This window comes from Filicampus tigris, chromosome 6, assembly GCF_054856515.1.
Source record: "Filicampus tigris isolate MCC_2025a chromosome 6, RoL_Ftig_1.0, whole genome shotgun sequence".
Taxonomy (NCBI): domain Eukaryota; kingdom Metazoa; phylum Chordata; class Actinopteri; order Syngnathiformes; family Syngnathidae; genus Filicampus; species Filicampus tigris.
Genome location: NC_141222.1, coordinates 17,234,496 through 17,250,094, shown reverse-complemented (window position 1 = coordinate 17,250,094; position 15,599 = coordinate 17,234,496). Strand labels below are relative to the sequence as shown.

Below are 15,599 nucleotides of genomic sequence, written 5' to 3'. Positions count from 1 at the left end.
TGTGACGCCACCATATGTTGCTGTCAGTACAAGACATCAAAGCAGATGCGGCATCTGGAAAGCTGAAGTTGAGTTTACAAGTTAGTTTAGTTTTTGCAAGAAAGGAGCTGTTACCTTGTATAGCCTTTATACACACATCACACACACACACGGTGTATATATATATATATATATATTTTATATATATATATGTTAATTTATTGCACGTTGGTGACACGCACATGGCATTATTGCGATGGTGATTTTTTTTTTGCGACATATTGTGCAGCCCTAACTGCGGTTAACTTATTTTTACACTTGAATGCTACGCCAGTTAGGAATGTGAAATAACCTGTCCCATCACATCCTACTCAGCCCCTGTTTAATCATGTTGTTCTGTTTCCCAATTAGCAGAAAATCCAACGTGTCTTTGTCACCTACAGGCGGCCAAGAGGGTTAATTTGAGTTTTTCCCACTAATTGCCACGGTAACGAGCCTCCTGCGCTGGGGCGGGGGAGGCAGGGTGTGAGGCTGAGGCATGGCGGGACGCAAGGAAGCAGGGAAAGATGGATGGAGGGATGCAGAAGAAGGCCGAGGTGTGAATGAACGCGGCAGGCCGAGGAGGAGGCGGCCTGGAGGAGTCCAACGGCGGCCAGCTTTGCTGGGGGGTTACAACCTGAGCTGTGAAAAAAAAAAAAAAAAAACTAAAACCCAGATCACTCTGATGAAAAAATGAGACGGGATAATTGCTGGACATCTTTGTGACACCTCTTAATGTAGTCATGTGATTAATGTCTGCCTCCCACACTCATTTTACCATGTTACTTGTTCTTTAAAAATACACTTTTTAGGTGGGACTCAAGAAGTAGCCGTTAAATTAAGGGGTGCCTACTGTGTATAATGGAGCCTACTAGGTGCTGACATTCACACGGGCTTCATAGTAATAATGTCTTATTGTACCGTATACTGTAAGTATTTGGTATATCTGCAATAAAGAGAGGCCATCGATTTTATTTTATACAGCTTTACGTCACCCACACACTTCAAACACATGTAAACATGTAAAACACATTTAAAAGTTTTCCTTAGCAGCTGTTCTCACTCTCTCACTGTCCAGAAATGGAAAATGACAAGAAGACAACTCTCGCTCATACAGTTATACAAATAAGAGTCACAGTGTGCTTGTTTCAAGTTATTTGTCACTCTCAGTTGAAATTTATTCTAAAATGAACACATGCAAAAAAGAGAATTAAACTTTGTGTATTTACATAACAAAATCTTCAAACAAAACAAAAAATGTGTTTTTTCGGTTGCTTAAAGGGGAAGCGTATGTTTTATGCAGGCCTACTTGTCGAAACATGGCATTCTGATTAATATTGCGTTTTGGGAATATGAATTGAGTAGTAAAATCCAGCCGTTTTTGTCCATCTCAGGGGGCAGCCATTTTGCCACTTCTGTTGGCAGAAAATGACATCACATTTGCTCCGGGTTCAGATAACAACCAATCATGGTTCAGCTTCAGAAAACAGGTGAGCTGTGATTGGTCATTACGTTTATATGTAATAAAATGAAAAAAAAAAATGTAATAAATGTTTAGAGGCATAGTCTTGTTGTTGTTGTTGTTTTTAAATGATTTTTAATTATTATAGTTGTAAATTAGAGATACTTTCGTTTCATTGGACAGCAATGGCTTCAAAGCACTTTTCCTGACCTGCTGTTCACATCTTACCGGAGATAACCTTGCTCACTCACACAGTCAAAGTCTGTGCGAGCCACTTCCTCCCTCCTCCTCGCCGACACCAGTGTGACAGAGGCAGGTGGCCAACTTCCTGCCCTTTGACCTTCAATGGCTTCTCTTTTCAACACACATAGACACACACCGAGGAGGAGCCTAGGTTGCCCTGGGTGAACTGGGCCAGAGGTCCTGTGAAAGGCCCTGGAGGGAAGTGAAGGTCCTGTGACACAAGGACAAGAGTTATTTTAAAGCTTGTAAACAAGGATATATATCGTACATACAGTAATGTAATGTTATGAAGTATATCATATAGAATGTAGGCCTATTTCAGTTAGTCATTTATCCAAAAGCCTCTGCCATGGCTAAACTGTATTTATATTTGTTTGTCTGTTTGTTGCTAAGCAGACTACTTCCTGGTTCATGGTGGATGACAAACAAATGGGTTGCACTATCGTGAATGATTCCAGCGGTGCGATAAAACGGGACACTTTGCATTGATGCCACTCACCAAAATATCACAGGTTCTCCCTTCAATAAGTGTAAGAAGAAAAAAAAAACGGAAATAAAATTCAAATAAAGTAAAACGACTTGAAGACAGGACATGGAGAGGCGAAACAGAGAAATACTGTCACCTAGTGGCCTTTTATAAATATTGCTGAAATGTACATTTCGCTCGCCTAATAACATAGTTGCTTAGGTCCAGGGGCAGAGCAATGGGTGGGCCTGGGTCTGCACCGGCCCACCCAGATTGACAGACTGCCTATCCAGCGAGATTCATGAAAATATATATATATTTTTAAATTATTCTTAAATTACTATTAAATTATTTTTTTTTTATTTGTGTTTTGTTGTGTTTTTTATTTCATTGAATATTAAGAATGGCATAATTGTGGTTGTCTAAGGAAAGTCTGAACTTCATATTATTCAGTTTGTCATTTTATTTGTATATGCGATGTCAGGACAGATGGATTGTGCTGAGTGAGAGAGATATTTAGGCCCACGCTGATTTTTCCAGGCTCGACCATGAGCCACGTTCTGGCGTCGCCAATGCTTCAGTCGAATCTGAATGTTTTCGGAAAACACAACACTATTTGTAATTTTTTTTTTTTTAATTTGGTAACAGTGAGTTAAAAATACGTTGTTGCATAACTGCTTCCGTTATTTGGGCAAACAGGCTCGTATAAAGGAGGCTTTCAAGAAGGGCCAGGAGTTTTTATTTATTTATTTATATATCTATTTATTTATTTGCCATTACTATCAGTAAGCTGCAGGAGAGAGTATGCAGAAGAGAAACACCGTCTCTGTCTCCCTATTGCTCCCCCAAGCCCCACCCCCTCCCAGGCAGCCCTCCAATGGGAGCACCTTCAGGTGCTGACCTTATCCGGCGGAGGTCAAAGCCAGGTCAGGGATCTGTCGCTAGGCGACAGTCAGATAAGCGGCGAGGCGGGCCCGTTGTCATAATCTGGTTGGTTTGTGGACAGGAACACAGGCTATCATGGGGGCGGCTGTACGAGAGGCAATTGAAATATTAAAAGCGGCCACGCTGAGCTCCTGGCAGCGCAGCTTGGCAAAGACGTTGGCTTGTCAATCGTGCCAACTGTCACGCAGTAACATGAACCCCTTCGGCCCTTTTGCGTGGCTGCCTCTGTGGCTGTTTGTTGTCGGGTCGCTGCGGGACAAAGAAACGGCCGCAGCAATGGATATTTTTTTCAAGTCTTTTTTTTTTATTTTTTATGATCAAGCTACGATGGTATTATCTACAAAGCAGGCCGCACTGAAAGGAATGATTATACTACAAAAGAAAATGATTTCTAATTTTTTTTAGGAACATTTTTTTTCCTTACAATTATTCAATTTGTGTCAGGTTGTTGGGGATAGAGTTTTGTGTATTAGGGAAGGTAGCTAATAGGGACATAAGGAAAAAACGATTTAATCTGAAAATTGTTTTTGATTTAAAAGACATGAGTGTATTGAATTAAACCAAATTATTCCACTTTAAATTGTACCGTCTTTGCATCGCAATCACACCCCATATATCATCGGATCGTCTTTTATTGGACAGAAGCACATCCCTAATATTAGCGCCTGGACTCGTACTGTACATCCAATGCGTGTTCGCACATTCATTTACCATTTAACTACTGAATACCGAATCTATTCGAACTGGTTAATCATTGTACTTTTGCTGAAAACCAAGATCGTTATCAGGCTTCTGCAAAGCTTGCCGATGAGATGATCATTTGAATCAGGTGCGGTGGAGAGGGTCGACATCTAAAACAAGCTAGATAGGGGCTCTCGAGGAACACACTTGGGCAACCCCAATCTACACTTTACCAAGCCTTTCAATTTTTTGAAAACTTATCACAGAGTACATGGACATGATATACGCCCGACGTGCAATGTTAACCTATGGAAATATTTTTTAAATAACTTACTTTAACCTCCAGGATCCCTAGCCATGCATTGGCCGACAGCAGAACTCAGAAACTTTTGGTAAAGTTTTAAATACATACATGTTCTGTTGTACCAACTAGCTAGCGCTAAGCTAACCATCACTCCGGTCCAGCGTCCAAGTTTGCAAACTCCCTTCTTGCTAGCATGGCATCAGAGGCCAGCAGCAAAATAACGACAAAGGCGTTGATACACTGCCTAGATGGGCTTTATTTACTGATTGTCTAACAGTTTGATAAAATGCTAAACATTCCCATACATGAGCAAACACTTCCGGGTGTTGGATCTCGAAGAACATGCTTCACAAGACGCTATCAAGGTCTAGGTGAACTTTATTATCCCCAAGGGGCAATTTATTTTGCAGTCAACAGTTCCACATATGTACAAACGTCACACACATTGCCATCCAAACATTCCTCTGACGACACATTCTGCCACGAATGGGAAAATTCCGATTTGGCATTTGTTTTCAACAGCCAATTCGCTACTCAATTCGAGTCACTACCGATTCGCGTACAGCCCTACCTAATATATATGCACTCAACAAAAATATAAATGTAATACTTTTGTTTTTGCTCCCATTTTTTAATGAGATGCACTCAAAGGTCTATAACTTGTTCCACATACACAATATCACAATTTCTCTCAAATATTATTCACAAACCAGTCTAAATCTGTGATAGTGAGTACTTCTCCTTTGCCAAGATAATCATCCCACCTCGCAGGTGTGCCATATCAACATGCTGATTAGACATCATGATTAGTGCACAGGTGAGCCTTAGACTGCTCACAATAAAAGGCCACTCTCAAATGTTCTATTACTTCCATATATTCCCCACCCCGCCCCCGCAACAAAAGTGTTGTATTTATATTTTTGTTGAGTGTCAATACAGTACGTATATGGCCTATTCCAGCCGTTTTCGGGCGGTAGGTGGGGTACATCCTGAACTGGTTGCCTGCCAATCACAAGGCACACAAAGACAAACAACCATCCACACTCACAATCACACCTAGGGACAATTTAGAGCATGTGTGAGATCAAACATGGGGCCTGGGGGCCATTTGTGGCCCACAGGATGATATTTTGTGGCCCCCTACTTGATCATCAAAGTGTTAGCGCAGCCCTCACCTTTTTTGCTATGTTGATTCCCTGGGCATTTTGGACTTTTGGGCTTCCATTTCTCAGGCTCCTGACAGCTTTTACAAACCTAATTCTGAAGTGACACCAAGTGGAAGGACAACGTATCATGTCACCCAGTCCCAGTCGTGTCTTTTTCAACAACTGCCGTGAAGAGAGAGGTTGGGAACGTAAAAAGACAATTTCAAGAAAAACAGGAGCCACGATGCTTTTTTGTTGAGCGCAGGCGCATCGCGGCATGTCTCGAATGCACGGACAATATTACAATGCTCAAGAAATCAGATGTCATTGCTCAACCAGACATGCAAAGTACAAGGGATGTGACAGAGAGGAGTGTAATTCCTTTCTACCCGTCAAGACATCCTACCAATGCCCAGTGCGCTTTCGGGTTGTGGTTAGCGTTAGAGTTAGGCATTTTGGCAGAACAGTATTGTACTCAATGTATCAAGATCTGTACGGACTCATTTTTTATTGGAGAGATTCACACCCCTTGGTATGCTATACAAGCACATGAGGGGTTCTTTAGCCAAATTTTGTCACTGGAAAATACTGTGTTCCTGGTATTTATTTACATGATGTACATTCAGAATGTAGCTACAGTATTCTATCAGCAGGGTTTGGGGTAGGAAGGCAACTAGTTGTCTGCTATAGCCTCCAACCTTTAAGTACAGAACAAAGGCTGTTTGACCAGAGATCGGAAGCAGAAGAAGAAGAAGACGAAGAAGAAGGGAGGGGGCTGCGAGAGGCAGATAGAGAGAGAGAGTTGTTGCATCTTCACACAAACATGGTCTGTTCTCCCACTCTGCCATTCCGCCACCTGGACCCAGCTATGTGGGAGCGACACCAAACACAACCATTTTGTGTTTCACGCCGCGCTCCAAGACGATTCTGGCATGGCATCTGTGCGTCGCATCGCGGCTTCCTCGTTTTTTTTTTGGTACATTCTGTCAGTATGGACCTGCTCGGGAACTGGACGCAGGCCTTCTGAGAACATGTAGGGACATTCGGATGACGAGGCTTTATATAGGCCTACAGTAAATGTCAGAAATGGGAGTAAGTCACATATGCGCAACTAAGTAAATAAATAAATATTTTAAGTCTTTAGTTTCAACTTTTAAGCAAGTCGCATGTTATTGTGGCAAAAAAATAAACTCAAGTCCAGTTCCCGCTAAACTTCAAGTCAAGAGTCAGAGCTGGGCATTCCGACTAGGTGACGGACCGGTCCGTCTAGCCGTCACTGACGGACGCCCGTTTTGCTGACATTTGATGAATGACGGGAACATTTTTCAAATAGACGTATTGAGCATAGACGGAAACCCCTTTATTTAGTCCGCCATTCGTCTGCAGTCCATCGTTAGTCTGTTTTCCGTGCCGAGGCTTCAATGGCCGCTATCTATCTATCTATCTATCTATCTATCAGTTCCATCTCTCCTCTGCTAGATTGGTGCATTGTGAAAAAGCACTTCTCATCGCCATCTGGATGCTGGCCAGCTGACATTCCGCAGAGACAAATTGAGAGAGAGCGGCGCTCGGGCAGATTTATTGGGCCATTGGCTCGCCTTAGGAATTCTCTTGTAACATGGCACTCCTGCGAAAAGGGATGAGGGAATTAGTGTAAAACATACCCCCCTACCATCCCCCCACACTGTGCCCACTCCTCTCCCACCATTTTAAGATGTTCTATTACTTCCATATAAGACCCCCCCCCCCCCTCTCCCTGAACGCATTTAGTTTTATATCAGAGCGGATGGATGCAAGACGGATGGGTCGTAGCTTCCTCTGATAGCAATGAATATTCAAGAGGTGCTGGAGAGGGAAGATTGCTGTACTGTATTTCGGCTAACGTGTGTGGTGGGGTTCTATTAGGCACTTTTGTCAAATTTAGTCATAATATTTGGACTCAAATGTCCTGATTTCGGGCCCAAGAAATAGAGGATTTCTCAGACATTGACATGATGTACAATAGAAAGGCGTATTGTAGCTAGGCATGGGCCGATATTAGATTCTGATAACCGTGAGCAAAAACATTGCAGTATCACAGTATTAAAAGTGCAGCTCTAAAACGACCTTTTTTGAAATATTTGGACAATATTTGTCGCCTTCCGTCTGCAGCCCAGGTGGACGTAAGGACGGCATATGAATGTGGGATATGAAAGGAGCTGCTCCCGGCTGTCTCTCGGGTAGTTATTCCTTTCTGGTGTGGTGTTTGGACAAAAAGAAAAGAAAACGGGAAAGAAAACTTCAATGCCTGTAGTGTCTATCAAGCAAAAAAATAAATCAATACGATGGAGTCTGATGACTTGCTAGCTAGAGTGACAAAGGATGAAATCTGGTGGGCTCTCTTTGACATTATATTATTAGGGCCCAAGCAGCGAATGCTGCAAGGACCCTATTGTTTTCGTCGAAATTCTCATGATTATTAATCTCTGTAAAGACTCGCATTTTGGAGGAACTAAACGTGAACGAAAACTCACCAAACTTTGCATTCACATCGGGCCTGCCTGCCGAAAAAGTTGATGTAACTTTGAAAAAATGTGAAAAATATATATTAAAAAAAAATTCCTGGGATTGAATGGCCGGACTGTGAAGAGCCAAAGGAATTTGTCAATGGCAGTGAATGAATAAAGTCGCCATACACGATTACTAAAAATTGGGTCTGCAGCGCCCCCTAAGAGTGGTTCATCAAAGCCTTCCCCCGGTAAGTTTGACCTACAGCTATGAAAACTGGGAGGCATGTGTAGCACCCTCAGATGTACAAAAAGTATTTGGTAACGATACCTTAACATGTAGGAAGTGAGTTATGAGTATTTGAAAGTACAATGTTGACCCATTTTTGCACATTTACATTTGCCTCTTTGTCCTATACGGTTCACCCGGTTGACTTCAAATTTGGGTTGTACCATCTCAACACTCCGGAAAACATCAGGGAAAAATATTTGACTTTTTTGAACAGGGAAAAATATTTGACTTTTTTGACAGACTATACGACAAGGGCGGAGCATCAAACTTTGCGTTTCTCGTTATAGCTGCAGATTTAGTTATTATTATTTTTTAATGAAATCAGGAACCGGATATTTCAAGTGTTCCTGGTATTTGTAGGATGTATATTGGCGTGTTAGCCAAATGTTGTCATGAAATCTCGATTGGAAAATACATATCCTCTGTCATTTTCATGAGGTACGGTACAGTCGTAATACATACTGAAGCTATGAGTTCCACTCAGGGTACTAATAGTTTTGGAATCCTCATCATAGTTAATTATTATTTCATTTTGAGGTTTTTTTTTTTAGATTTAGTTTTAATTAGATTTCAGAGCACATTTGTTAGTTTTTATTAGTTGTAGTTATTTCAAAAATGCCTCATTATAGTTTTTATTATAGTATTAGAAGGTTTTTAATCTGTGTATTTCTTGAGTGCAAAATTTTACAATGAACAATATTTTTGTACATTTTAAAAACAGCTATCCACAAATCAAATACAAGTGCTGTACAACAGTCCACAGAATTTGAAGTATAATAATAAAACAAAACAAATCTGTGGATATTACTGCCTCATAACCCTCACATCTTAAATAAGGCTATGATGGTCTCACTTTCCATCCTTTGTTTGTCAAGTTGCCAAAGTGGATTTGCGACTTGAATTCTTCTTTAGAAGTATTCCACACAAAACACTATGAGACAATTATCCACTTGCTTTTATCTGTGAGTCAGAGTCAAAATGGAGGGATGGATGGATGGATAGACAGACAGACAGGGTACACTTTCACAATATAATCAGATCCAGTACAAGAGCCGTATTAAAATTTCAGCCTTCAATGCAATAGTGGGACAAATAAAAGTGAGCGAGAGATCTTCTCTGCCTTAAATGAGAACATGGGGGCATTCTTCTTCCCGCAGTGGTCTATGAATGTGAGAACATGCCTCCACCTCCGACCCGCCAGTGATCAATAGAGAAATTGTTACGGCCTTCACCTCCAAACTGTCTGGAGAACGCCGTCGTCTTCTACTGAGCAGACACCACACAGCCCATTAATTACTTGCATTAGCATCCATTTTGGGAAATAACGTTCGCCAGGGCTTTGCATGCACGTCATCTGTCAGCGTCTAGAGGTTATCTGCCAAGTTGATGAACAGAGAGATTGGCTATGAAACACAAGGTGGGACAGTATGGCAATATGTTATAGTACGCCGGCACAGCTCATCAGGAAAGAGAGGACGAGTGGCTTTGTTCCAAATGTCACCATGCATATTTATGGGCGCGCTGGAGTGGCTTCTTGTATAAGCACCATTCACCATCTATCAAGCGCAAAAAAAAAAAAAAAAAAAACATAACAGCGTCACTCTGACAAGTTAGTAGTAGAGTGACAAAGTAGAAAAACATGCGGGGGAGGGCTGGTTATATTCGGCACGCTGGGCAAATTTGGGGATACCGTAAAGTGCTTTTTTCTGGCATTTTGATGTGTTACAGTTAGTGTTTACACACTGACATGCATTTGGTGCACTGATGTATTTATCTTAAGAGAGTGGGATTTCTTTTCTTTATTTTTAAAAAAAATTATTGCTAGTAATGTAAAAGAGAACATAATTTAGGCTTTTATATTTTGTGATGAAATCAGGACTGGAATTGAAGTTTTCTTCCCCGGGAATTGACATGTTGCACAGTATTTATAGACCATGTATAAAAACGTGTCATTGTGTATTTTTATTTTATATTGTAGCTATGCTATTTAAATATGTGGGAGGGTTGTAGTTGCTGCTTTGGCCACATTTTTGTCAGGAAATCAGGACGTATGGTTGAACTTTCGGGGCTGTATTCTGGGGTGTCATTAAAATAAAATGAACACATTTCGAGAAACTTGCTCAACACACTCATAATACGAGCAGGATCAAGTCAAAGTAAAAAGAAATGTTTTGCTAATGTATATTTTCTAGATAATGACATTTTTTTATCTGTTGCTTTACTTTTGTGTACTATCTCATGGTCTTCTTCTCTCATGCACTAATTTGCTAGCTAACAGCCAAACAGAGGGATCAATTGTCACCGACGGCCGAGACCATTTTGCATACTGCGATTGATGGCCCATTCATTCAAATCATATCTAAAACTCACAATGACACACAAAAAAAAAATCTTTCCCCCCCCCTAATTTTTCCCTGGATGTGGAGTGGCCGGAGAATGGCCAGAGGCGGCCGTGATCGTGTGAGTGGTAGTTTGTCAAAGTTGGTAGTTAGAAACGCAAACGGAAGCCCGTTTAAAATCATAGGGGGACCGGCCTATAGCCGATTACTATTTTTTCCGGGGGGACAAAAAGGCGGATAGACGGACGGCGGAACGGTACCCCGGCTGTAGGCGATAAGCGGACCGCGAATCTTTAGTAAAATCCCCAGCTCTGTTCCTTACTTCCTTGACATCGATAACCTCTCACTTCAATTTTTATGAGCAAAATCTTTGAAAGCCCTTTATGTGTCCACAAGGGGATGCAAATACCCAATACAAACGGCAATGATTTACATTTAATGAGGGCAATTTAACACCACGGTATGTTGCCGCGCCCCAAAAGACACCATCATGTGGCCGCACATATCACACATATTAGAAAATGCCACTCTATGTACTCACAGGTCCAAATATTTAATTCATCGAGACAATCTACGCTAAAAAATGTTGGGTAAAAAATAACAATTACAGGTCAGCTAGGGGCCGACTGCCACTTGGGTCAATTTGAATCAACTTAATTCATTTGACCGAAAAAGCAAATTAATTACCCACAAAAAAACTAAAGGAAAAGTGTTTTTTTTTTTTTTTGTACAATAGAACAAAAAAAAATGGAATAAAAAAAATTGGGATTTTGTTTAAAAAAAAAAAAAAAAAAAAAAAGGAATCTATTCAGGATGTTGGAAAAATCCCCAAATCAAGTCCCAGTTTCATGACAAAATGAGTTTAAAAATTCTGAACAGAACCCCTCACCTGTTTCCATGCCATAGCAATTTCATGAACATTTGAGCAAAAATGTTGAATAAGTGATATGTTGAAATGTTGAATATGCCGTCTCTCATGTTTTACAACAAAATGAAGGTAGGACCTTTTCTCTTCTCTGCTCCTGTTCAGATGTTACCGCTGCCTGGTACAAGATGAGGTGACGCAAGGGAAGGTGGAAAAAGAAGAGAAAAAGAGCCAGCTCCACCGAGCTCAAAAACCTCAGGAGGATTGCGTCTCAGCCGTGTAGCGCAGGCCGGACAGTCTGACTGTCTGCTCGCGCAGATCCTCGGGGAAGGAACTCGGCTCCGGGGTGGCAGCCGAGCGGAGATGCTGGGATCCCTCTGGGAACATGCAGTAGGCGGAATTGTCTCACTATTTGGGCCTTAGTTGGGAAGCTATGAAGAAGACCAGCTAGATGAGTTTCCAAAGTACAGTATTTGCTGTCAATTTTTGACATTTGCCAGCAATTTTCAGTTTTTCAATTGTGTGTTAAAGAAAGGAAAATGGTAGTAATGGTGGAAATTTTGAAACTGCCGAGCCATTAGCACTTAACGACTATTTTAATAATCACAAAATCTGTCGATTATTTTGTCATTTAATCAATGATTATGATAAAAACAACAAGTTTTAATTTCCATGTCTATATTACAAAACAGAACATTTCAAATTGAAAGAACAGATAATGAACTAACAAATAGAAAATTCAGTAACTAGTTTTGTCCATAACATGTCAGAAAATCAACAATCTTAATCATTACTTACCAAAGTAAAAGCAGATGTTTGCTAATGTTTTATTTTGATTCGACAAAGATAATAAGTCTGCTTTCATGGAGGACTACAGAAATCGAAGACCATCTATTGTTGGCTGAAATCCCGAGGAGTTGGGCCATTTTTAATTAAAAAAGGTCTGTTAACTATTAATCGATAATTTATTAGTTGTCGATTAATCGATACACCTCTACAAATCATACATGCCACGCATACTTTTTTTATGGGACTGTGATCAGAGCATTCAAAATATAGGTTAAAACAGTTCTCAGAACTGTCTGCGTTCCCACCACATTTCCACAGCTTCCTGTAGAAACATGTACTACAGTATTGTCTCTGTCTTTGAAGGGTCATTAGGGGACTCTTGAAACAGTGAGAGTCCAAGTCATGTACAAAGTATATGTGTTTTTTATTTTTTCATGGAACGGTGGGGACGGTGTTCACGGGGGAGTTTACAACAGCCACAAGAACTGTGTGTGTTTCCACCACAATTGCGCAGTCCCAGCAGAAGATCACACCCATTGTTCTCTGCTGGGTAATGGGAACATTTTGTAACAGTGAAATAGTAAAACAGTCCAACAATAATTATACATACTAAACATAAGGAACATGAGTCAAAATCAAAACTGACTCCGAATATAAATTGTGCGCATGCAAAATTAATAGTATGCAAGGTTATGGCCACCCGGCATGACGACCTAAAGGCTTGTCAACAGCCAGTTGTCAGAAGCCAGTCATTCAAGGGAAGGGGTGCCATGCGTCATTGGCATGCCTATAATCAGGAGCAAAGCCCAAGGGGGAGGGTAGCATGTGGCACTGAGGTTTGTACACAGACTGACCACAACATATTACATAACCTAAAGCCATCCTGCCTGTAAAAACTGGCAGTGTTCTACTGTTTTTGTTCTGTATAAACAGTACAGACAGAGAATGGTCAACCTATGAAAATTCCGGCTAATTATTACCCCAAGAAGGACTGGAAAAATTCCAATTTCATGATAAAATTTGGCTAAAAGCCCGAAAAGAATCACACAAAACACCTTTAGATAAATACAACTTGCATTTGTACTATTCGCCAGAGCTGGGCATTTGACAAAAAATTGACCCTTCTGTCGTTGGTCATTCGCCTTTATTTCTGGGGGGGAAAAAAATAGTACCCATCCATAGGCCGGTCTGCCTCTAATTTTAAACTGGCGTCCGTCTGCGAGTCCGACTAAACCTTCGGGGGAGGGGTGGTGTAATGAAAGAGTACGGAAAGAGTATGGAAACATGCAACTGCCAATATGGAGGAAACATTTTTGATTCAGTTATGTCATTCAAACGTACTGCAAAGTCAGTTGCATGAGTTGGTTAAGTCATTTAAACATACTGCAAAGTCATTTGAACAAACTGATAGTCGGTTGAGCATATTGGTAAAGTCGCTCTAACATAATGGTAAAATGTAGGCTAAATGCTAAAAGCAGGATTTTTTCCCATAATGCCATGTGGTATAGTCATGAAATTGGCACTCAAACATTCCGACTTGCTTTGGGACATGGGCCAAGGAACAACCTATTCATTAGAAAATATTTATCAATTTATTTACTTATATTTGAACAATCTCTGAGAACTAGATTCAGAATCATACTCAAAGTTGTAAAATTTCATCACAGGCTGATGCAACCAAGACGCTTTCATTGGCCATGACTGATGTCGGCCGTGACCACTCAGACAGCGGCGCCGCCCTCCTTCTCTCAGATCCGACAGCCTCTGTGAAATGACCAACCTGCCTCCGGATTTACGCTTGTAATGAAAAGACAGCCTGTAAAGTAGAATAATAAGAGCTTTACCATTTTCTTAGAAGCCTAGCATAGTAAAAGAGTCCGTAATTAAGGTTGCAAATTTCCTATCTTGAAAGTTTCCAAGCTATTACTAAACAGTTAAGTGATTCTATAAAAGCAACTACTTTCTTTGTGGTCTTTCTCAATCACAATCCATTTCTCAATCTGTTTTTATATGAAAAGCCCCCCAAGCTTTTCCATTATCCTCTCCATAACAAGTTTGACCTCCAGAGAAAACCTGGCCTCGGAGGGGTCACCGCAGGCCAGACGATCACCTCATCTTGCGACGACGCCAACCCCCACCTGTGGCCTGCTTATTGCTTTAGGATACAAGGTGCCCTACCCCTCCCAATCAGCCCCTCGTGCGTTGTTCTTCCAGCTCCTCACACCACTGCGATTTCCCAATTTTCCACCTACAATGGCATCTCTAGCCGGCGTAATCTTTCTATTTCACAAGGCACGTTCCGGGTTAAGGGGCTTGGTGATGGAGCAAGGATTTGTCTGTGCTGCCATAGAGCTTTCTGTCCAACAAGTCTTATCAAGGTGACACTAGACAGTACCCTCTATATATATATATATATATATATATATATATATATATATTTTTATTTTTTTTTAATCATTACAACGCCTGTACAATCACAGATCACTGCCTTTAAAACACACCAAATGCCGCAGGTTTGAAGGACCATTTTGAAAACCAGTACAACACTCTTTGGTAAGTATAGAGGTAATGTTATGAAGTGAAGAGATAGCTTTTTTCTTATCGTACTCTTATCTGTTCATTCCGATTATTACATTCAGCGGTTCGATCGGCCCGGAAATAGACCGTCTGTTCGGGAAAATCACGACATTGTCCCGAAATTCATGATGGCCAACACGCCGCTGCTTCTCAGCCAGATTATGTGCAAATACATATTTATCTATCATTATGCCTGACTACCTTTGACAAGTAAATAGTTCTATTAAAGGTGATTGGTTCAATTAATAATCCACATTGTAAATGGTACCAAGTAAATTGTAACGTGTTACTGGACTCAGTAACTGTAATATAACAAAAATGTGTAACTCATTATATTACTTTGTTACTGCCTAAACATAATATTACTGTAACGTGTATTGGGCTGAAAAATTAATCAAATTCACATTGACATTGCACTGTAGTAGAATGCAGTTTTTACCTCGCAATGGCTGCAGTTTGATTTTTTTTTAAATGCTTCATTGGTAGGTTGGTAGGTATGTTTTATGTACTGTATATATGTATATTTTATTTTAAAATTGATTAATCACCCAGCTCTAATAGTAATAAGAATTTTGCTGTCAGCTAGTATTGATTCTACAACGTAATTGCTTGGGAAAATACAGCATAGGGTTGCAGCATAGCACAGGCCAACACCATAACACGAATATTTTTACAGGTCATTTTAGATGGATCTGTTTGTTCTTTTTCCAAAATAAAAGGTAAAGCAGTGAAAGGAGTCATAAGAGGAATAAAAACCATTTCATATTCATTAAACAGTACCTTCATGTATACATGGCTCTTAACCGCTGCTGTTTATGACTTAAGGACTTGTTGTAGTGACCTAAGTTGAACGCGGCAGCAGATAGTAAATTAACCTCTCGCCTCGGCGGCGCTAGTCGTGCCCTGCTAACAAGCAACCTGTCTACACACACTCTCTCGCTCTCTGTTTTAACACACACTCGCACGTCTGTCCTCCTGTATCTTTTC

The 15,599-nt window shown here is 40.7% G+C and overlaps 1 protein-coding gene across 7 annotated transcripts in view; it reads right to left on the bottom strand.

Moving 5' to 3' along the window:
- Positions 1 to 339: 339 nt before the first annotated feature.
- Positions 340 to 15,599, bottom strand: part of LOC147146034 (uncharacterized) — an 85,857-nt gene continuing 70,597 nt past the window's right edge. For 2 of the 7 annotated variants that reach the window (XM_086033901.1, XM_086033902.1), the window contains 2 exons: positions 1,709 to 1,934; positions 340 to 660 (listed from right to left, as the gene is read on the bottom strand). In XM_086033901.1, the coding sequence (XP_085890027.1) occupies positions 417 to 660; positions 1,709 to 1,934 (470 nt within the window). In that variant the 3' untranslated portion in view covers positions 340 to 416. Of the gene's footprint in view, positions 661 to 1,323; positions 1,935 to 5,294; positions 5,411 to 9,274; positions 9,420 to 11,500; positions 11,624 to 15,599 lie in introns of those variants that run through there. The other 5 variants (XR_015087196.1, XR_015087197.1, XM_086033903.1 and 2 more) reach the window with 5 other exon arrangements.